The 22166-nt window shown below is 38.5% G+C and overlaps 1 protein-coding gene across 1 annotated transcript; it reads left to right on the forward strand.

Annotated features, from left to right (window-relative positions):
• Positions 1–460: 460 nt before the first annotated feature.
• On the forward strand, positions 461–19573 carry KLHL24 (kelch like family member 24). Its single transcript, XM_053459934.1, has 7 exons — positions 461–1014; positions 10859–11827; positions 13737–13921; positions 14968–15086; positions 15695–15883; positions 16285–16473; positions 19153–19573. Exons 2-7 carry the CDS (start codon positions 10908–10910, stop codon positions 19351–19353), a joined length of 1803 nt encoding a protein of 600 aa, XP_053315909.1. The 5' UTR covers positions 461–1014; positions 10859–10907; the 3' UTR covers positions 19354–19573.
• Positions 19574–22166: the final 2593 nt, after the last annotated feature.

A 22166-nucleotide genomic window follows, 5' to 3' on the forward strand; every position in this document is an offset into this window, starting at 1 on the left:
CGAGACTATTTATTAAACAGACCTAAGAAACCATACTCCTCACGATAGTACAAATCACATTACCTCAAACACTTTACACTATAAGAAAAAGCGCATGCATTGAAACAAGCTTGCCTAACGCAAAGCCAATCATTGCCCGCCTATCATCATTTGATAGTCTTGATACAGATAAAAGTTGCACCCCAATTGGTTCCTGGTACGAAGGCAGCCTATTGGTTGAGAGTTTTGATATTACGGAGACCAGTTTGCAGCGTCTCCGGTATAAATATTGTGTAACCGAATCACGTATGTGATAAAGCAATAATACAAAACACTTGTAATGAAATAAAAAGATGCGCAACAATAATTAAAATACAATACGTGCGGCTATTTATATAAAGCAGCAACATATAAGTGCTGAGTGCAACACATGAGTGCTCCGCCAGGACGCAGCTCTGTAAGACAGGATTCAGCAGCATAGATCCGTGATACCCATAAACACATAACAGTAATGTTGGGAAATGTGTACTACAAGTATAGCATGATTTCATGTTTGCCCCTTGTCAGTGACGTCATTCTGACAGCTCTTTTTTTAGGTTATGCTTAACTGGGTTTGCCTGTCGAAAGGATCGTCAACCTGTGTCCGCGTCCGTTCGTCCGGTACACGGAGGGTTGGGCGGCAGTTTGTAGCTCCTAGTGGCAATGAAAGAGTTACTGGGCCGACTACACGTCCTCTGGTCCCCAGCAGCCAGAGGTTGAAATAAGGTGACGTGCCCGCTCTGAACTACAACTCCCGGCATCCCCGCCAGGCTCTGGATTGGCTGGCAGCAGTGACGTCATATGTTTTGGATCTGTACAGTCATGTGTTCTCTGTTCTTTGTTTTCTAGGAGAAGAGATTCTGCAATCAGAAGTTTTGTCATCATTGTGCTTTAGGTGAAGACATCTTATATAGCAACTCGATTTCCTTTACATACTACCAGCTTAGTTGCTGAAACCACTGCCCATGTGAAAATCAACCTTTCCATTTATTAAAGGTAAGTAAATGTCTAACATTTTATTTGGACAATAAATAATCTATTTTGATGTCACACATTAAACAGCAGAAGAAGGAAGCTTTACCAATTTTTTATGTCATTTGGTTATCCTTTCTGATTAAAATTGGTGAAATATATTATGACTTTTCTGTATATGAATTTACTACTATTATTAGTAGTAGTAATAATAATAACATAGTTCAGCTATATTACTCATAATGTCAAACTTTTTGTAAATACATGTACTTGACATGAGAACAACCAAGTAAATAATAGATTATACTGTCCCTTTAAATCCTATTCTGTATTTAATGCATAAAGTCAAGCTAACCATAGATATACACTAATATATATATATATATATATATATATATATATATATATATACACACATTGCTTCTGCTAGATCATGAAAACTGTTACCTGTTAGTAAAGTGGTATTTTAGCATCCAGTGCTTTCAGACTCGTACATAAATTATACTTGGCATACTAAACTAGAACATTTAAATAAAGGGGTCTTAGTGTGAAGGGCCTACACAAGTAATAATATTAATGGTAAAAGAAATAAAAATAATTTACACACATATACATTTATACACAAAGATTGTGAGCTCACTTTAGGGGGGCCTGTTTGGACCTATTGTTTCTTTAAGTCCAAATTTCTGCAAGATGTAACATAGAAACATAAGAACCATTTGGTCCACCTAGTCTTCCTGTTTATCCTGATGTAAAGACTCAGACCTTAATCATTCCTAGTCTTCAGATTCAGGATAGCCATCCACCAACTCTGCTGAGAGGATGCTCCATTTATCTACTACCTCTCAGTAAGGTAAAACTTCATTACATCTAAGCTTTTGGCCCCCTAGTTTTAGATTATGACCCCGTGTTCAGAGCTGCTGAATAAGATGATTATAATATTAATAACACAAGTGATCAACCTCAACTCCCATCATGCTTACCAACCTTTGGCTTGATATTATATTATGTTATGTGAAGAATAGACATAAATCAGGGGGTATTACTTATGATAATGTAACTCCAGATAGTGTTTAAAGGTCATCCGTGGAACAATAAGATTGCTAAGGAAGTGAATAATGTCATTCTAGTAGCTGTGCTGTGACGATCGGATCTTATGTTTAACCGTCTCAGTGCTAGGAGGTTGGGCCCTTGTCATCAAAAGGGTTAACTCAAGCTCAGCAATCAGTTGACTTTGGTAAGTGCACTTTAATTGCTGAGCTCTGAATCTGGTCACCTATCTCTTCTCACCTGGAGAGAAACCGAGAAACAAATAGCTGCCCGCAGGAGGGCAGAGACTGCCGAGACCTGTCACGTGAGCCGGCTTCCAGTGTTTGTTTGCATTAGAACTTGGCCTTTGCTGCAGCAGATGGGGAGGGTAACATTTCGTAACTCTGTTTATACTCATCGAGCCTTCGGTTACTTGGAATCCTGCAGGAAATACATAGAAGTTCTGATGGCCGTTACCAAGTACCGCAGCAGAGTGTGTGTTTTTCCCTTTCCATGTAACCCCTGTACGCACAGTAATTTATGTTTAACAGATTATACACGATGGGGGAATAAACTCAAATTGTATTTTAATGGTCTTGTTTTATTATTATTATCTATTATTTATATAGCGCCAACAGTTTTTACACAGCGCTTAATACAATACATAAATTCAAGGGGTATGACAAGGTGAGAATTGACAGACTAAGACAAACCGATACATTAGGTGGAGAGAGCCCGGCTCGCAAACTTACAATCTTGTTTTGTCTGTATATGTGAACCCATGTTTTTCCTTGTTGACCTCCATAAAACCATTACTGTCCATCCTCTCCATACATCATGAGCTAAGTATATGAACTAGATGTGTGTCTATGGGGTCTATTCACTAAAGGGATAGTTGGAAGGAGAGTTGTTTTCAGCTCGTTGACTTCGCTATACCTTATGAAGGTCTAACCCTGCCTGCCGGATTTGGGATGGAAGCCTGCGTGTGCCCTGCAGGCCAAATGCAAGCTTCCAAGACATTTATAGAGCACCAGCACATCCTTTAAGCTACCACAATGAGTAGAATACAAAACAAACAATAACATTAAGCTTGCAGTCTATAGGTTCTTCATGTTATGGATGCCCTCTATAGAAATATGCAGAAACAGACTCAGAAGTACACATGCTATGGAATCCAGTACACATGCTATGGAAGTGTGGCTGGTTAAGAGAAATAGATAATGGATAATCAGAACTCCTCCTTACCTCATCTTAAGAGGTTGTAGACAACTTCAGTGCTGGAGATGCAGAAAAACTTTTGTTTTGAAGCCCACTTGGTAGACTCTTTATAGAGCTCTCCTAAATGAAGTGCTAATGAAGGAAAAACACTGAGACTTTCTGAAAGATCCATTGTACTCCAGAACAGGAAGTATTGTAGTGAGGCTTAGCTGCGTATCTCGTTTTATTTAATGGTTCTGAAAATGTCCAAAACCTTTGGAACAGTTAAATTGTGCAACACACATTAACAGTATGTAACGACAGAAACGGGAAAATTGGCGGTATGCTTTTTTTGGAAGAATGGGACTGCGTCCTTAGTTGTGTTGGCACCCTGTAAGTATGTACTCATCCGAACTTGGCCTCATTCCAGCTCCCTTTGTTTACATCAACCCCCCTTTGGCCTTCGGTATTCTTTCTAGGCTTTGCTAAAATGAAACTAAGCTGGCTGCTCACACATTTGGAGTGAGTGGCTTGCTTTATAAGATCACAATAACCCTAGATCCACCATATCTGTTCTTGTACTTCCATTCACAACACTCACATTATCTGCACACTCAGGAAAATCATTGGTTTCAGTGTCCTTGATGACAGTGTTGGTGCTGATCTGTAAATTGGTAAATAATCATCTGTAGGGAGAAACACTCCATTATTTCTGTAACACCTGTTCTCGTCTTTAACTGATATATATCATTTTCCAGTTCTGATGCCTTTACATTTACAGACTGCTTTCTTAAAACCGAAGAAAGTCGTGATATCATCGAAACTGATATTTCCTGATCTCACAGCATGTTTTTCTTGATAAATTTGCATATTCCGTTGAAGTAATTGAGCCTGGCTTCGCACTCTGCTTTCCATACAGCCAGGTGTTTGACTAAGGACACAGAATGGTTGAATGCAGTTTCTATAAAAGTTATTTTTGCTCTTGTGTGTTCATACGTTTTCTTTATTTGTTACTCGGGCTTGCTGCCAACACAGTTATGCCGTGGGCTATTTGGAGAAACCTTTTTCTTTTTTTTCTTTTTCCTGTGTTGTCTGCTGTCGCGTTTGTTGTTTTTTCCCCTTTTAACATTTATTTGATTCACAGAAAAAAGAATGGACAGCTTGGTTTGCTTCTGCTTTTGCCCAAGAAATATTGTGTATTTGTTTAATCCTTATATTTTTTTATAGTTCTTTTCAGTCCACAGCTATGAACTCATATTTCTCTTGCGTCTGGCTTGAGCTTCATAAAACCTGACTTAAAATCGAATGTATTCTTGTAATTTTTTGGAATAGTCACAATAATAATAATAATGGAAAAAAGTATTGAGGGTAAGAGCTGGGTAGATCATTGGCAGCCATCAGCCTTGCTGATGTGGAACTTCCGATCCCATGATGCTTGGCGTCTTTATGTATTTTCACCACTAGGAACTTTCTTTTGGCTACCCCTGTCGTACTCTATCTGACCCACCCTCTTGGATTCAGACGAACTTTCCACTGTAGCGCATTGGCCTTGTTAGGATGTTTCGTGGAAACCGGTTTACTTTCAAATATGGGAAAAACATTTGCTTAATTTAACTGTACTGTTTTCTATTTACTGAATGCAATGTTAAAAATACCTTATTTTTTCCCAGCTGTGTCATAAACTGAACCATAAACCATCCTTCTAAAGACCTTAACATTTGATTCTGTAATGTAGATGATGTAATTCTGAAGGCTGTGGTTGTTTAATTTTTTCTTGTTGCAACAGTGTTTCTATAGGGTGTTATTGAGTATCTGATAAAGCCCCAGGCTAGATAGGGGTGAGGTGAACACAACAAAGACACGCCGTCTGTGTTAAAGGCCCCTGAGTTCGGTTAAAATTATATATGACTTTTACAAGCACTTTACCGGTAAACAAGGCATTGCAGAACATACATGGGGCCCTAAATAAGCCTGCCATGGGTTTAAATTGTGAAGCTGCTCCCTCCTAATCCTCATGGCGTAGGAAGCTGAAACTTCTGTATGCTCACAGTACCTCTCGGAGGTATTACTTATACAAGGCCGCTCGTGATTGGTTAGGAAAAATAATGAGACAAAATGTTAGTAGTCTGTCACCATGTGGATTTCTGTTGTTACCTGTAGTATGTCAACAATGGTCTAGAATGTTGAATGATGTCACGGGTTTACAAGTTAAAATACCAGGCTTTAATCTCAAAGCCCTGAGCTAGCCCAAGAGTTGATCATTCTCATTTAATACTAAAAGTGATTGCCTTGGGTATTTACTAAAATGATCCTTGGTCGGAATAGAGCTTGACAAACTCCTGGAGTCAGGCCGGCTCCTATGTTTTTGGACCACTTGATCTCTATGTGTGTGCCGCTTTGTGGTTCCTAAACAAATATCAAGCTGGTATCTAGATTTGCTTTGGGGGCGCCCAAACTTCTACACAGATTTCTCCAGGTCTGCAAGGATCTAAACTTGACTGGGTGTTTTGAACTTCATGGCTTCCCCAAAAGTTTCTCCTAAATTGAGCTCCTAAGTAAAGTCATCATTCTGGGCAAGGCAAGAAGAAAGGCAAATAGTGAATTCAAAGAGGAGTGGAGTGCAGTCAATGATGGTAGCTTTAGTGAACACAACCCATTTAGGAATATTAGCTCATCCATACTTTGCAATCCAAAGTTAGTTATTTACCAATAATTTAAATGGAGTTGCTTGAAAAACAAAAAAAATAAAATGTTAACTAGAAGCCCCCATATTTTTCTATGAAACTTGCAGCATAGGGCATTGTCCTTTTGAACTGTTGTATTTGAGCCAAAGCTTAGATGTATGACTCTTCACCATTAGGTTAGGTAACAGAGATGTTTTTATTTTAAGTGTACTTAGTAAGCTAAGAGAGTTCTGTATGTGTGTATGCTAAGTAGCCATACTGCTGTGAATGGTTATGATCAAGAGTTCTTACTGTTCTCCCATTTAATTAAGTGTTCCTGTTTCTTTAGTCAATAACTTTTGTATACCCTTTTGCCCTTTCAACCTTTGGAAATGTGAGGGTTTTTTAGGCTCTGTTGCACGTGGGCTTTACATACATGATGTGTACTCAAGTGACTCGAAGCGTGTCTGGGGTTTAGTAGTTCAGTGCGTTTTCAGCAAAATGACAGTACAGTGAAAAGTTGTTTTTCATTCCTAAATTCTGTGAAGGATCTTAAGAGCTAGTATTGCTTGACAAATCTTGACATCTTCATTGGTATGGGGGGAAAAAAAGTCCATCAGAAGATACCCGGCAGATGAACTTAACATTCATGAGTGCTAACCTGCATACACAGACCTGCATGAATGTTTTTGGATAATGTCACAGGAAAGTACTAGAGAATGAACCACATTGTTAGCAAATGTATTAACATAACAACCTTCTCCCAGTGGGACCCAAAGCACTTTTAGCTCTTGGAATAATAGTAGTTATTACCCAATAAACAATACTTATTTATCAACCTCGGAAGGATGAAGGACCGAGCTGACCCTGCTGAAACCTGCAACCCTGAATTTCACAATATTCTGCAGTCAGGGACATTTACCCACTGAGCCGTTACTGGGTCATATTAAGGCTCTAGAGGCCCTGCTTAAATCCTACATTTGACACATGGACCACAATATTGGCAACATCGCATTGTCATAGTAAGCACCCTTCACATTGCGACATCTTCCTTAGTGCAGGGAAGTGTTGATGTCGTTACACTGCTTTCTCTGGCCAGTAAATAGCACTTTACCCAGAAGCCAGGACCATAGCAGGAAAGGCATGTAGTATAAACACAAAGCCCCAAGTATCATAGTGCCATTATTAGGTGGCACATATTTGTGGAGACTTTTTAGTGAATAAACTTCACTATATATTATGAAGGTCCAACCCCCAGTAAGTTTCTGCTGCAGAAGGGTCTTGGTTGTCTTACAACTATCTCTTTAGTGAATAAACCCCTTTGTACACAGTATACCTACAGAAATACAAACTAGTTTGAGACTAAGACTGTTAATCTATGTATCTGCCCTTGTTTACCCTCCGTTAAAATACCTGTTCTGCATCAAGTATTGTAAATATTACTTAGGAGTTGCTGCAGGGTGTTCTGTTAGATGATGTGACAGGACAAAGATGTGTTCTAGAAGAGTAGCAGTTCCCCTTTAGGAAGATAACAAATGTTTTCATCGAGATTCATACAAGTTCAGAGCTCCGTGAGAAAATACTGAAACTTACCTTATCTTACTGCCAGAGTTTGTTTACTCCTAGGATTAAACATCTCGGGCTATTTACTATTTTCCTATTATAATAAACTTTACCGTTTGTTATGTGCATAGTTCCTATGAAAAAAATGAAAATAATAATACATGCTGTAAGATGAATGTAGATATAATGAAGCCGCTCTGCATTGCCTTGCAGGGCCAAAGCATTTTACATGTCATTAGTTTACTAGTGACCTGCTCCTATGCACTTAACGCCTCTGAGTTGTTGAGGTCAGACCTGTTTTGTTGATGTGTGCTGTCACTTTAAACACTTGAATCCTAGAACACACATAAGATGAATGAAAGTTAAACAAACTATGAATCTGTTGGCTTTTAGTATCCAGAAGTGTTCTTTCCCATCGTTGTTTCCATTCTGAACACTCACACCCTCCACGTTTTGAAAGGCAGCAAAAATGACACTTGATGGTAGTAGGTGGAGAATGATCACCCACTTTAATCCGCTTCTGAGCTCCTAGAAAAGATAAAAGCTAGGGCTGGAAAGGAGAATCCTCCGGAAGGGTAACACTTTGCCTTGTAACGTACTAATAGCTTTTGTTGGGACCGCTCACCTTTTAACATTCACAATGTGCTGATGTTATCCCCACATGTACCCTGATTAAACCAGCCACGCGTACACCATTAAAATGCTATCTATCTATAGGACAGAGATGCTTGTATAGCAACAGTAACAAAAAGGTCAGTATGTTGGGGTTTCATTCTGTTACCATAAGAATCAATTATGAATAGCACAGATTGTGGTAAAACTTAGTTACATGTAATATAAGCTAAACTTTTCATTTCTGAGTACATATAAAATAAGATATATAGATGATTGTCTGCAAAATCTGCGCTGGGGTGTTAAGTTTGGGTCTGTAGATGTAAAATGACCATTTTGCCTGCATTTTCTAGGTTAGTAATTACATCCTATACAAGTTTGATGACTCTACAATGTAGGGATGATGTTTAGAAAGAGGTGAAGCAGGAAGAGAGAGCAAGAAGTGCCCCTCTCTATGGATAAGAAGAATGTCCACGAATATTCGCCCAAAGAGAAGACAGGAACGGGTGAATATTCGCGGAATACCAAAAAAAGTTTGTTGCCGAAGACGAGCACAAAGGGGAACACAAAGACCCCCCTGATGCCCAAGTCTAGTTTATACTTAATATACTTACACGTCTGTGGAATAAGAGTCATGAATTCATTCAAAATTCCATTTGATTTGAACATTGAAAGTTCCCCATACATTCTATGCTAAAGAAGACAATTTCAAAGGTTCAACCTGGATGAGAATGGCTCTTTCTTTTCATGCCAGCTAAATTGGGAATATCTTCTTAGGAGCTATAGCCCAAGGCGTGAAGGTGAAACACCCCCTTGCCAGTACATGTCACATTAATAAATGCATCCTGGGTGAGATAGCAGGCCTGATAATACAGGTTTGTTGGATAGATGTTTATGAAAAGGGATGGGCCTGGGAGTTTGGGGTTAGCTAAGGTAAAAAGAAAATAATTGCATATGTATCCGCCGCCTATGGAAGTTTTAATTTAATTTTCATGTAAATGTTTCTTGCAATAGCGCTTTGTGTGCACTCGGTACCAGGGCAAGCCTGTTCTGTAAAAAAGAAAAAACTGCAGTCTTTGTAGATTGCGGCTGCTACTTGGTCATGAAGCAGTTTTAAACGTAGTTGCACTTGCTAAAGTATCCCGCAACACTTCCTAATCCATCAGGCAATAATACCGTATTTGCTTGATTAGAAGACGAGGTTTTTTCAGAGCAAATGCTCTGAAAAATACCCCTCGTCTTATAATCGAGGTCGTCTTCTAATTAGACCTCAAAAAATGTCTGCTGGGGTCAGGCTGCTTACCGGTGCTTTGGTCCCGAGCAGCGTCTCTTCTATTAGCAGCAGGAAGCTAGCAAAGTGTCACATAATTCTGCCTCCCCCTCCTTCCTCTGGGGGCGGGGCCACAGAAGTTGCTCGCACAGCCGGGCCCCTGCAGAAGTGTGAGAGTGGGAGATCTGCAGTTCAGGTAAGGGGGTGGGGGGTTTGAGTGTGTGTGTATGTGTGATTAATGGAATGAATGAGTATTTAAATGTTTGTGAATGAGTGTGTGTGTGATAGCATGGATGTGTAAGGGGGGGGGTGGTAGCATGGCATAGGGAGGCTGTACTCAAACTCCTATCATACCCAGTTTCCAGCATGTACTGGCTGCCTTGGCTTGATAGGAGTTTGATTGCTGTTAGCAGTTATATACCTCCAGAAATGCCTTTTAACCCCCTATATGCCACTCTGGCATATCATGGGACAGAGTGGCATATAGGAGGGCATAAGACATTTCTGGAGGCAGAGTGGCATATAGAGGGTTAAAAGGCACATCATGGGGCAGAGTGGCAAATAAAGGGGGATTAAGGCATTCTGGGGGCAGAGTGGCAACCTTGGGGGCAGATGTGCATAACTGGGGGGGGGCAGGTTGGCAAATAAAAGGAAATAAAAAAATATATATTTTTCTCAATCATAGCTTTTATTAAATATGAAAAAATTGTTTACATGAATTAATATTTACTAGTAAAACTTTTTTTCCTATAGGGTAGTCTTATATTCAGGCTTTTTGTTTTTTTCCTAAATTAATATTTAGATTTTGGGGGGTCGTCTTATAATCAGGGTCGTCTTATAATCGAGCAAATACGGTAATTGCTTAGATAATCAGGTTTATGTATACTTGACATTTTTAGTAATACGGTACTTACTTAGCTCTCTACTGTTAAGTGAAGCACTGTGTAGGGAAACTTACCTGACAATTCCCATGGAAGTTCTTGCATACTGGTTCCTTCTGAGCAGGCTGCTGTCTTTCCAGTCTACACGGCACAACAACCAGAGACCAAACGGTCCTATAACACCTGACTCCCCTTTGCGTGAGGTCACATATTGATGCAATTTTTAGCGTTTTCAGCAAAATGGGACTTCTGTATGGGACTTTAGATGCCATTTGGGACCTCCATTCTATGCCATAATGTCGCAAACTACGTTGTATGCTACATCAATGCTCCAGTTTTCTGAGCTCAAGGTCATGAAGGCAGATTCTGTAGCGTGTCAGAGGACCAGGGGTAGGGAGTATTTATGTTAATCCTCCAGGTTCGTAAAATTAAAGTTGTAAAATGGCTTGAAATAAAGTATTAAGTATGTATTATCCATGTATACTAATGGTTTGCTAGAAAATGTATGAATTGTGTGGGTTTGTTTTCTTTTTTCCCCCAAAGGTTTTGTTGTTTGTATCTGAATACGATACACATATACATACAACTTACTACTATATATTGTACTTCTGGTAGGATGTACTCTAATATATGTTTTACTTGTGATTTTGTAGGTAGAGGGTAAACTGTTCCCCGGCTGTTGTGTAATTGCGCAACTGAACAATGGTACTCATATTAGGACGAAGATTTGTCAGAGAGGAGAGTGGAGTCCGTGAATCTCCAGCAACTAAACGTAAAGTCTTTGAGATGGACCAAAAGCAGTTGACAGGTCATGAAGTGTTTGATTTTAATTCTGGCTCTACACACTCTGAAAGTATCCTGCAGATCTTCAATGAGTTCCGAGAGAGTCGTCTGTTTACGGACGTCATTATCTGCGTAGAGGGCAGGGAATTCCCCTGTCACAGAGCCATCCTTTCTGCATGCAGCAGCTATTTCCGAGCTATGTTTTGCAATGATCACAGAGAAAGTCGTGAGATGTTGGTTGAAATCAATGGTATTTTTGCAGAAGCTATGGACTGCTTTTTGCAATACGTTTATACAGGAAGAGTAAAGATCACAACTGAAAATGTCCAATACCTATTTGAAACCTCCAGCCTGTTTCAGATTGGTGTTTTGCGTGATGCATGCGCCAAATTTTTGGAAGAACAATTAGACCCTTGCAATTGCTTGGGGATCCAGCACTTTGCAGACACGCACTCTCTAAAGACTCTCTTCACCAAGTGTAAAACCTTTGCTCAGCAAGCATTTGAAGTTGTTGTTCAACATGAGGAGTTTTTGGAGCTCGGTAAAGCTGAACTGATTGATTACGTTAGCACTGATGATCTGGTTGTCAGTAAAGAAGAGGTGGTATTTGAAGCAGTCATGCGTTGGGTGTACCACCATGTTGACGTCAGAAGACCTATGCTGCAGGAACTGTTGACACATGTCAGACTGCCTTTGTTGCATCCTAACTACTTTGTGCAAACTGTAGAGGTGGATCAGCTAATCCAGAATGCACCAGAGTGCTACCAGTTGCTTCATGAAGCAAGACGGTATCACATCCTTGGAAATGAGATGATGTCTCCACGAACCAGGCCTCGCAGGTAAGAACCATTTACAGAATTCCCTGAGAAACTCTGGTTTCTGTGTTTACACTTTCCACTTTCCAGGTGTTTGTGATAGAATTACCCAAATTTATAGAAAATATACTGGTTTTACAGCTTGATCTTTATACTGTACCATGTGTACTGACTGTACCATGGATGTTTTTTTTATTATGACATGGTCACTTTTAAGGCAATTTTATGCGTCAAGTGCCTCTTGCATGACGAGGTTCACCTCACATAACACTAAATACTGCGTTGACTTGATCTTTATAAAATTCTAGTCTTACACGATTTCCTTACATGCTTATTACTATGCTTATTACAAAACATGACCACACATGAGATGTGCTAGCTGTATATATTATCGTTGCAATGTGTTTTCTGTGCCAGGGGAATAGTATGATGCTAAAAAAAAAATCACACATTATAATTTTGATGATTACTTTTTCCTATTATTCAAATGAAATATATTCAGTACAGTATTATGTATCCATGATATTCGTATTTTGATCTGCAATTGATTCGGGACCTTGTTTTTAAATTTGCAGATTGTGTGCAAAATTGGAAACATGTCTTTTCTGTAACACAGCATAGACTATTTTAAACTTAAGCCACAAGTAACGTACAGGTGATATTTTACCTACTGTTTATCGCCACTTCCTGTCTGAAATGTAAGCAGGAAGTGGTTCCTGTGCCAGGGTTTGTGTGTCAGTCTGATTTGGCTTTGAGAGGCTGACATCTGATTTATGCAATGCTCATGTTACATGTTAATGCAGAGGAGGATTCTCTCCTCCCCGTGCACACAACACTGTCTAGCAGCTTCTCGTCTATGCACACAACACTATATGGCAGCCTGCCCACTTCACCTACCCTACACAATCCAGATAGAGCCCTATAATTCAAGCTATACAGTGAAGGTCCAATTGTAGTGCTCTCCCAGCCAGGTGTGACTGACCTCTTTACAGTAAGTAGGCTTTTATATGATAGAGATAAACAAAAACACCATATGTGATTAGCAAAATATCAGTGTCTTTATACTAATCACAATTATATATATTATATATTTATTTATATATACGGTATATGTATACTTATACACGTATATTGCATTCATCTCTGCAATAGCAATATTTGCTAAAAGATGTCCATTCTTATTAGGAATGAGAATAAAAAATGGGGTTTATGTAAAGGTGTGCATGTACTGTCTGTCTTAATGCATAAAACATGACAAAGGGGCCCAACAGCAATGGTTTGCCCAGGGCCCCTTTAGCATTTCCGGTGTGTATGCTGAACTATGTGTGTGCTCTAACATTTTAGTATTTTTATCTAAAATATATTCTTTTAATGAACACAAGAGAGGGACAATTTGTATCTTAAAATTATCTCCTTTGGGTAAATCAATAACGCTAATTCAACTGATCACATATCTTTAAATTCTTTCCACAAGATGGCGCTATCATCTACTATATTGCCAAGAGAAAATGCATTTTTTACCGCATTAGAAAGTTAAAGTTACCGGCTTGTTTTTCCTTTTTTTTTTTTTTTTTTTTTTTTGGAGAAGTCAGATAATATGGGCACTGAAAAGAGAAATGTGCACCAAAAACATTTAACACATTGAATTTATGGCTTTATCATGAATTTGTAGGAATTGACTAACAAGGTTCACTCCTAATTTTCTTTTTTATGTTATTTAAGACCAAAAGGAGCATGACGTTTTGTTGGTTTTGTGTTAGCAATGGGTGAATACAGTAGTAGTTAAGTTTGAAACTGTAAAAAGTAGTTTATTGTCTGTGTAAGAAAATAAAGTTACAACATTGTGTGTGTTGGGTTTGGTTTTGTCGCATAAGCTGTTATAGTGTAGGCGAAATCCCGATGTCTAATTTGATTGTTATTATTGTCATGGCAGGTCTACCGGATACTCAGAGGTGATTGTGGTGGTCGGAGGCTGCGAACGTGTCGGAGGGTTTAACCTTCCTTACACTGAATGCTATGATCCAGTAACAGGGGAATGGAAATCGCTTGCAAAGTTGCCAGAATTTACAAAGTCAGAATATGCCGTCTGTGCTCTTAGAAACGATATTCTTGTTTCAGGTAAATTATGTTCCCCAATCCATTACTTTACAGTAATTAACACAGTAAAACATTTTCTCTGGGGCTTATTTACTAAAGGAAGAGTTTGAAGGAGAGTTGTGTTTCAGCTCCTTGACTTCATTATGCATCACGGAGAGCCAAGCCTAGTGAGCTTCTGCTACCCAAAGAGCTCGACTGACCCTGTATAATGTATAGTTTTATAAGTGAAAGTTTTTAAAGTCTCTTTACAAATTCAATTACACATTAGGCTGGACCAAGTTGGTTTACATTGTTTGCGTTAATGAGTTTCTATTCAAATGAGCTTTAGGTGAGAAATTTGCCAGGTGTGTGATCTTAAAGTGTTAATCTGTATAACCTATGTAATAATGATGCTAACTTTTACATTTATTTTACCTTTTTTGATTGTTATGTCGCCTTAAATCCGACATGGCATGGCATCACCTTTGAATGATAGAATTGAAACTAATCACGCCTTTACGCGTGTGTTTCTCAATGCCCATGTTGTGTGTGTGTGCGCGTGTGTGTTAAACCCTTTGGAAGACGTATCCTATCTGCTTTCTTTGGGGACTGATAAGCCAAGTACTATCTCCCTACATTTCAAGGCTATCCTAAAGCAGCTCTACTTTTATACATACATATATATATATATATATATATATGTATATATATATATATATATGCCATGGGAGCACTATGATTTTATTAGAAATGTGACACATAGATGTTAACACACCGATGGATATTCAGTGCAATAATATTCCACGCTCCATTTGGAGTAACTCATCACCTTAGGCCCCATGGCTGTCAAAAGATATTATTTTAACAGTCCTGCTTTGGTGATAATCAGCCCAAGACTAATAATAATATGGCAATTTACTGATTTATTTAATCATATAAGGTACAGAACAGTAGATGTACTAAGACATGGATAGTTTTTGTTGCACTGGAAACCTGTTATTGTAGATGCCTGTTAGCAAGCAGTTTATGTTTGCTTCTGATCCCGGTAAGATAACCTGATGGTTCCTGTTCACGTATTTATTTGTTAGGAGGCAGGATCAACAGCCGTGACGTCTGGATGTATAACTCTCAACTGAACATCTGGATCAGGGTTGCATCTTTAAACAAGGGAAGATGGCGCCATAAAATGGCTGTCCTGCTTGGGAAGGTAGGCTTAAGTATGAATTTGGAAGGGAACAGATGCGGGCCACTAGTCTCAGAGAGAAGGCCAGCATTGTTATCCATGGAGCGTTACCCAACTGCACACACTATAACCTGAAGTATGTAGGTTACATGTAGCATAATAAACAACTAGTGTCCCTGCCCTCTGTAATTTATATCATGCCAATCACTGCCCATAATAAATCTCAGCAATCTTCATCCAACTCAATTACAATGGGTGGACAGTACTGAACATAGTCATGTGTTGATCAGGCTAATTTGCACATTACAACATGTTCTGTTACTGCTTGTTTTGCTTATCACCCTTAAAGCGGGAACCCCCATTTTGCAATATAAGATCTTTTAGGCAGGTACATGTTAGCACCCTTTAAGTCAGTGTTTATATACTGAACGTAAACATTTTAGCTATTCTATCATATGTAACTGGATGGGCGCTATTAAAGCAGCGTGACATTTGTGTGTTTTTTTGTTTCCATTATATTATAAATTATCCTGCAGATAAAATAATAATAGACTTTCGTGCCTAGATATGTGACTGTTGCTTTTTGCATCTTGGTGGATCCATTTGAATGATTTGTCGGCCTTGGTTTGCAGGTGTATGTGGTTGGAGGATATGACGGGCAGAACAGACTGAGCAGTGTTGAGTGTTATGACTCTTTCTCCAACCGCTGGACAGATGTTGCTCCACTTAAGGAAGCTGTGAGTTCTCCAGCGGTAACCAGCTGTGTCGGGAAACTGTTTGTGATTGGTGGAGGACCCGATGATAATACCTGCTCTGACAAGGTATGGATCAAGACTGATTGATGTAGAATGCTACCTGAATGACTCCAGATCACTGGAATAATGTCACAAGTCCGCTTGTACACGTAGCATCCTTTTGAGGGCACTGGGCTTGTGATAGGGAGCATGCACTACAGGCTTTTTACTATTGGAGGTCTAATATGTGCTAGTTCATTATTTGGGATTTCCACATTTGTGCGATCATTGGCTGGGCTTGCTCTGTGGACTAAGAGTTACTTATGTTACATAAATTATATATACAGTATATATGCTATATATATTATATATATATATATACATATATCATATATGTTATATATTATATATAATCTTCAGCATAGACCAGCAAGTGCATGATGGCATTGACTGTGCATACAGATATTATTATTTTTTTGTAAACTCAGGTTCAGTGCTACGATCCAGACACCAATACCTGGTTACTACGAGCCTCAATTCCCATTGCCAAAAGATGTATTACCGCTGTGTCCTTGAATAACCTCATCTACGTTGCTGGAGGGCTAACAAAAGCAATTTACTGCTACGACCCATCAGAGGATTTCTGGATTCATGTGCAAAACACTTTCAGTCGACAGGTAATCAATCGCACTGAGCCTTCTTGGTAAATTGTTTGAGAAATCACACAGAGGGATGTTGAGTGAATACCATACTGTGGAATAAGAATTCATCCTTTCAGTATCCAAGGGCTAAAACACTGTAAAATGTATTTTGTAATTGAATCATCTACAGCACTTGTGGGACAGCTAGCACCACTCACAAAGAACAACAATATTTTCTTTTACTTATATTGTTCTAAATGGTGAATAGAGAATAATAATCACCATGCATCCGTTAACATATCAACATAGGACTTCAGGTTGGCACTGAAAAGGTCCTGTGCACTTCAAGACCTATAAAAATAAAATATGAATATTCTGACTTAACGATACAAGTCAAGTCAGGCCTTGTAGTTATTCATCCAGTGTGTGTGTTCGGAATTCTAAATGAGGTTTTCTTCTAAATACCCACATTGTTCCCCAGGCACCTGCCATCTTCATACATTCTTTATAAATGGGATACTCCTCCCCATATCCAACCAGTAATGAATTTGTATGAGTACAATCCATGCATTATGTTCTTGAAACCAAGTGCAGTCATCTATTTAGCATTTTCTGTAGGAGTTTCTAAAAAAAAAAAAAAAAAAAAAAAAAAAAAAAAAAAAGGGAATTGTAAGCAACAAAAAAAATAACTTTTTTGTTACATTGTCCCCTTCACATAAATAATTCTGCTATAAGTATAACTTGGTGCATAAATTTGTAGGTTACAAAAACAAAGGAAAGTTGTGGTTAGACATTTAAATGAAAGTATTAATGATAAATGATGTAATGTTTTTACTATATTGTGTATTAATGATAAAGAGGACTTAGCAATAGTAGTTGCCATTTATGAAATATATCTTTCTGATTAAAAAAACATACATTTATATATTTCATTAACCTTGGAGCCTTAACTTTTGTATCATTTCAAGTGTAATATACATTTTTTTATTTTTTTATGTTTTCGAATACACACTAAGCACATGAGTAACTGTTTTGTTTCTTTATTATCTGTATTTCTTTTTGTGTGATAAGAAGAGCACAAAGATTCACATTGCAGCTGGTTAAGGCGCCTGGTATTTGTTCTGTTTATTACGCTTATTTCAGAATATTCATCTGTGTATCCTGGTGACATGTTAAATTTCCTCCCCATTGCCTCTCCTTGTGACTCTTATACTAACAAGACATTATGAAAATGCCAAGTAGCTTTAGCTGTCTAAGTTTCCAAACATAAAAATAAAAAATGAATCCCAGCACACTCTAGATGCACAAAATAACACGTCGACGTAGTTTTTGATCTATTAAAAAACCAGACCCACCATCAGGGCAAAAAATAAAAATAAAAAAACAATATTTTTTATTTTGTGATTTCTTGAAGGCCTTTTACAGGTTGATCTCCACTCATAGCTGAAGCGGTTCATTTATGCCGTGCCTTTTTCTCTTTTGTGAATTCTTCAAACACAACTTCAAAAAGTAAAATTTTCAAGTAAACATGTATTTCCTGTAGTCTCATATTCCACCATCTCTCTAACAAAATCTTCTCTTTGACAACTATAATCATTAACATTTTACACCTCAGATCTTTGTGCAATGTGTGTTTTCAACTGTTTTTCTAGATTATAAACACATTGGCAAGGTACACCTCTGTGTTTAGTCTTCTAATACCACCTATGCAAGTTCATGGATAGAAAAACAAACAACATGTTGATTTCATTGATCCCTGGCTATACTGGTTGTTTAGTTTGCCAGTGAATGCCAATGCATCAGACTGTGTGATGTACCATATAGCCATGTGTTACCCTCCACAGATTCACACTCAAAGAACCAAACGTGACCCGTTTTATGCCTTCTCATTTGCTTCAACTCCCAAGGCTCACCTTTCTCATTGTTATTGTTCTGGTTTCATGTCCCATCAGGGATTACATTTAAACTCCAGACTGATATATACACAACATTTCCCAACTCTGCTTCCCAGCATAATCTCTGACATTCCTTCTCTGCTCTCCTGTGGAGTGAGGTTCACCTTGCTTTCTAAAATCTACCCTTTCTCACTTATGAGCTCCCATCTAGTAGTACCACGTTAATGGTGATCTCACTCCATTATTATTGTTCAATCCTCCCTCAAATCTTATCTCTTAGAAGAAACCCATAATGATTTAAGATCATAATTATCCCATATTCACCGTTTTAAGCACCTTGTTTTTCATCACTTAGTCTGTAAGCTCCCTAACAACTTGTCTGTGCTATCATTGCAACCCAAACAACCTGTCTGTGCTTTTTTTTGCCCCTTGACACTCCTTCCAACACACACTCCATCTCCTTCTCACATCCATGCTCACACACACTTACACATTTATGCTCACACACACAATTACACATCCATGCTCACACACACAATTGCACATCCATTCTCACATTCATACAAACAACCCTGCCCCCGCTTACCTCTCACTGCTCCTGCAGCTTAGTATCCAGCTAGTCGCACACTGTGTACAACGTCACTTATTGTATCTGTCTTTTAAAATACTGTAAAGTGAGATATATATATATATATATATATATAACACTATACATACATACATACATACATACATACATGTCCCATTGCCTTGAGTTTTTGGGCAGGTGGTAATCCTGTGGAACACCAAATGAATATTAATCTGTATGTTCTGTTTCTAGGAAAACTGTGGCATGTCTGTATGCAATGGGAAAATCTTTATACTTGGAGGACGAGGTGAAAATGGGGAGGCCACCGACACGATTTTGTGCTATGATCCTGCAACCAGCATCATCACCGGGGTAGCTGCCATGCCCAGACCAGTCTCGTACCACGGATGTGTAACAATTCACAGATACAATGAAAAAGCCTTCAAAATGTGAATGATCCGTTTTACAAAACAAGGCTGGAGGAGCAAGTCTACTACAAGCAGATACAGAATGCAGAGCATGTTTAAGTATTTTAGTAATTGCACAAATTATCTTTTCTAACTTTTTCTTTGCCTGGATTAAGCCAAATGTCTTTTCTTGGCTATGGAGCTTGATTCCTGGGGAAGATTTAAAAAAGACATTTAATATATGTTACATGATTTTGTAAAAATAAGTATTTTATATGAGCACTTGTATTTTGAGTTTTCAACTGTAGTTTGGGTTAAACAGATAACAGGATCTAAAAGCAACATTGTATAAGCCACTTGTGTGCCTGATTGATGCGTGGCTGTGGATAAACACCTTTTGGCACAACTTGTGCAAAAGTACATGTGTATGTCAGTAATTTATTAGGTTTGCTGTCATATGAAGCTTTTATGTTTGTGAGTCTTTTTATTCCTGGTGTCACTTGTTTAGTGCAATGTAAAGCTTAGGGTCTGATTAAACATAACATTTATTACTTGGAGGAAGAGGTGAAAATGGGGAGGCCGCTTACACAATTTTGTGCTATGATCCTGCAACCAGCATCACCAGCAGGGTAGCTGCCATGCCTGGACCAGTCTCACGGGAAAGATCTGGGACTGACCTGGAGCCTCTGGTGACGTGTTGCATCCCTTGGTCTCCTGTTCACTTTTTTCTTTCTCTTGGCTGACTGGGGCTTGCCCCACCGCTATATGTGTCTAGCCCTGTCCCATGCATGACTAGCCCCGCCTCTATTTGTGGATAGCCACACCTTTATGGTCAATTTACCACACCTACTCTTGAAGCCACTCCTACCCAGAAGAGGAAGAGCTCCAGGTAAGCTACCCTAGGAAGTTCTCAGACAAAATGCTACAACAGTGTTGCAAAATATTTAGTGGCAAGTAGGAAGCAACTCATTACAATTACATGGAAAGCACCATAAGAAAATGTATTTAGTTAAAAAAGGTTTGGTCTTCTCTTGATATTACCATCTCAGTCTAAAACTATAATAGAAGTGGCTGTTACAGTTTCGAAAGTCCATTTAACCTCAGTCAATTCTTCTTTATCCAGGCATTAAACCGCTGGAAATGTATTACAACAACAGTTCATTTTCAGCTAATAAAACCAGGACCACCAGCTTTGTGTAATGGAAAATAAACGTTTCCATGTAAGCCATTACGGATCAAGAATGGCAGCAAATTGTGTAAGTCGCATAAGCAGTAGAATTAGTGTGCTTCGCGCACAGAACCTGCAAAAGTTAAACGCAATCCCACAGCACTGATTAAAAGCGTAACCAATTATATCAAGGGCTAAATCCACTAAGCGCAGTTCTTGGCCAAGCTGCCGCTCTCAATAAAATGGAATGCTCTGGGAATTCACTATTCACTTCCGAATTGATTTGCAACTCCAAGAAGCATCCATCAACTTTAGCAAAAGATACTAGTGACATTTTCAAGCATTTCTATGTTAAAACGAGGGAGAGGCGCTGAAAGAGGGTCTTATTCCGAGGACCAAAACCAATGATCGGCGCTTATACCTGTGACAAAAAGTACGTGGGAAAAAGGGAAAAAGAATATACTGTAATGCAATGTTATTATTCAGCCATGTTTTTGTCTTTTTTATCGCATTTGTCATTGTTGCAGAGTCTGAAATTGCTGTTAACCCTGTGTGTTTTTTTTAACCCTTAAAATGCCAAAGGGTTTCATATTGATTATTAAAATGTGTTTAACTTTATGAACCGATACCTGTTAAGAATGTAGAACAATAATTAACTTTATATAGAAATCATCTTATAGGACCTTAACATTAATATTTTTATTATTATGGTGGTTGGTTTCATGGGGTTTTATAGAAAAAAAAAAAAAACAACTAAAGTTTATGTGTGTGGTGTATCTGCGTAAGGTAAGCTGTTAGCATTAACATGTTTCCATTATATCATTTGCATGCATGCAGAGTGGGCCCTTTGTGTTGTGGATCATGTTTGAATACCTTGCTTGATTTACTATACCCTACCTGTCACTACTATATACGTGCAATGGTATTTGGTGCATAACACGAACGGAGACCTTGATCTTGCTTTGAGTCAAGAAATGCAAGACCTCTTCAATTGATTTTATTTTTTTTAACCTATTTAGTGTAACGTCTTTACTCATAAAGAACAGGACAGTAGTCAAATATCGGGACTGTCCCACAAAAAATGGGACACTTGGGAAGTATGATACTGTAATGCAGATTTCTACATAGACATATACGTGCAAATAGAACCACCTTTGATTCTAAGCAGTCGACCTGTCATTTTTACAAGGTACACAAATAAGTGGAACATCTAAACATACGCTATACTTTTATTTTTGATTGTCATTGATGCCCGGAGTATATTATGAACACTACTTGTGCAATTGTGAGACCCTTCTATTAAAAAAAAAAACAACATTTTTTTTAATTTACTGAGAAGGTGGTAGATAAATGGAAGATCCTCCTTGCAGAAGTGGTAGCGGCTTATACACTGGGGATATTTAAACATTCATGGGACAGGCACAAAGCTATCTTGAATCTAAGACGAGATCAAGGACTGATTAAGGTCTGAGTCTTCTCATCAGGAAAAAACGGGCAGACTAGATGGACCGAATGGTTCTTACCTGCCGTCAACGTCTATGTTTTTATTTACCATCACGCGTCGGGCCTTCGATTCCTGATGGGCCGATGATAACTTTCTATATTTTGAAATCTTCTAAAATGTATTTATAACTATTGTATAATTTTGAAATGAGATGCGAGTCCTGAGTGTAATATATTCTGTCGATTAG

This window comes from Spea bombifrons, chromosome 3 (genome assembly GCF_027358695.1).
Source record: "Spea bombifrons isolate aSpeBom1 chromosome 3, aSpeBom1.2.pri, whole genome shotgun sequence".
Lineage (NCBI taxonomy): Eukaryota > Metazoa > Chordata > Amphibia > Anura > Pelobatidae > Spea > Spea bombifrons.

Coding starts and splice junctions, on each gene's coding strand:
- KLHL24 (XM_053459934.1), top strand. CDS start 10,908: ATGGTACTCATATTAGGACGAAGATTTGTCAGAGAGGAGAGTGGAGTC. Junction 15,884..16,284: donor ATAATACCTGCTCTGACAAG/GTATGGATCAAG, acceptor TTGTAAACTCAG/GTTCAGTGCTACGATCCAGA. Junction 16,474..19,152: donor AAAACACTTTCAGTCGACAG/GTAATCAATCGC, acceptor TTCTGTTTCTAG/GAAAACTGTGGCATGTCTGT.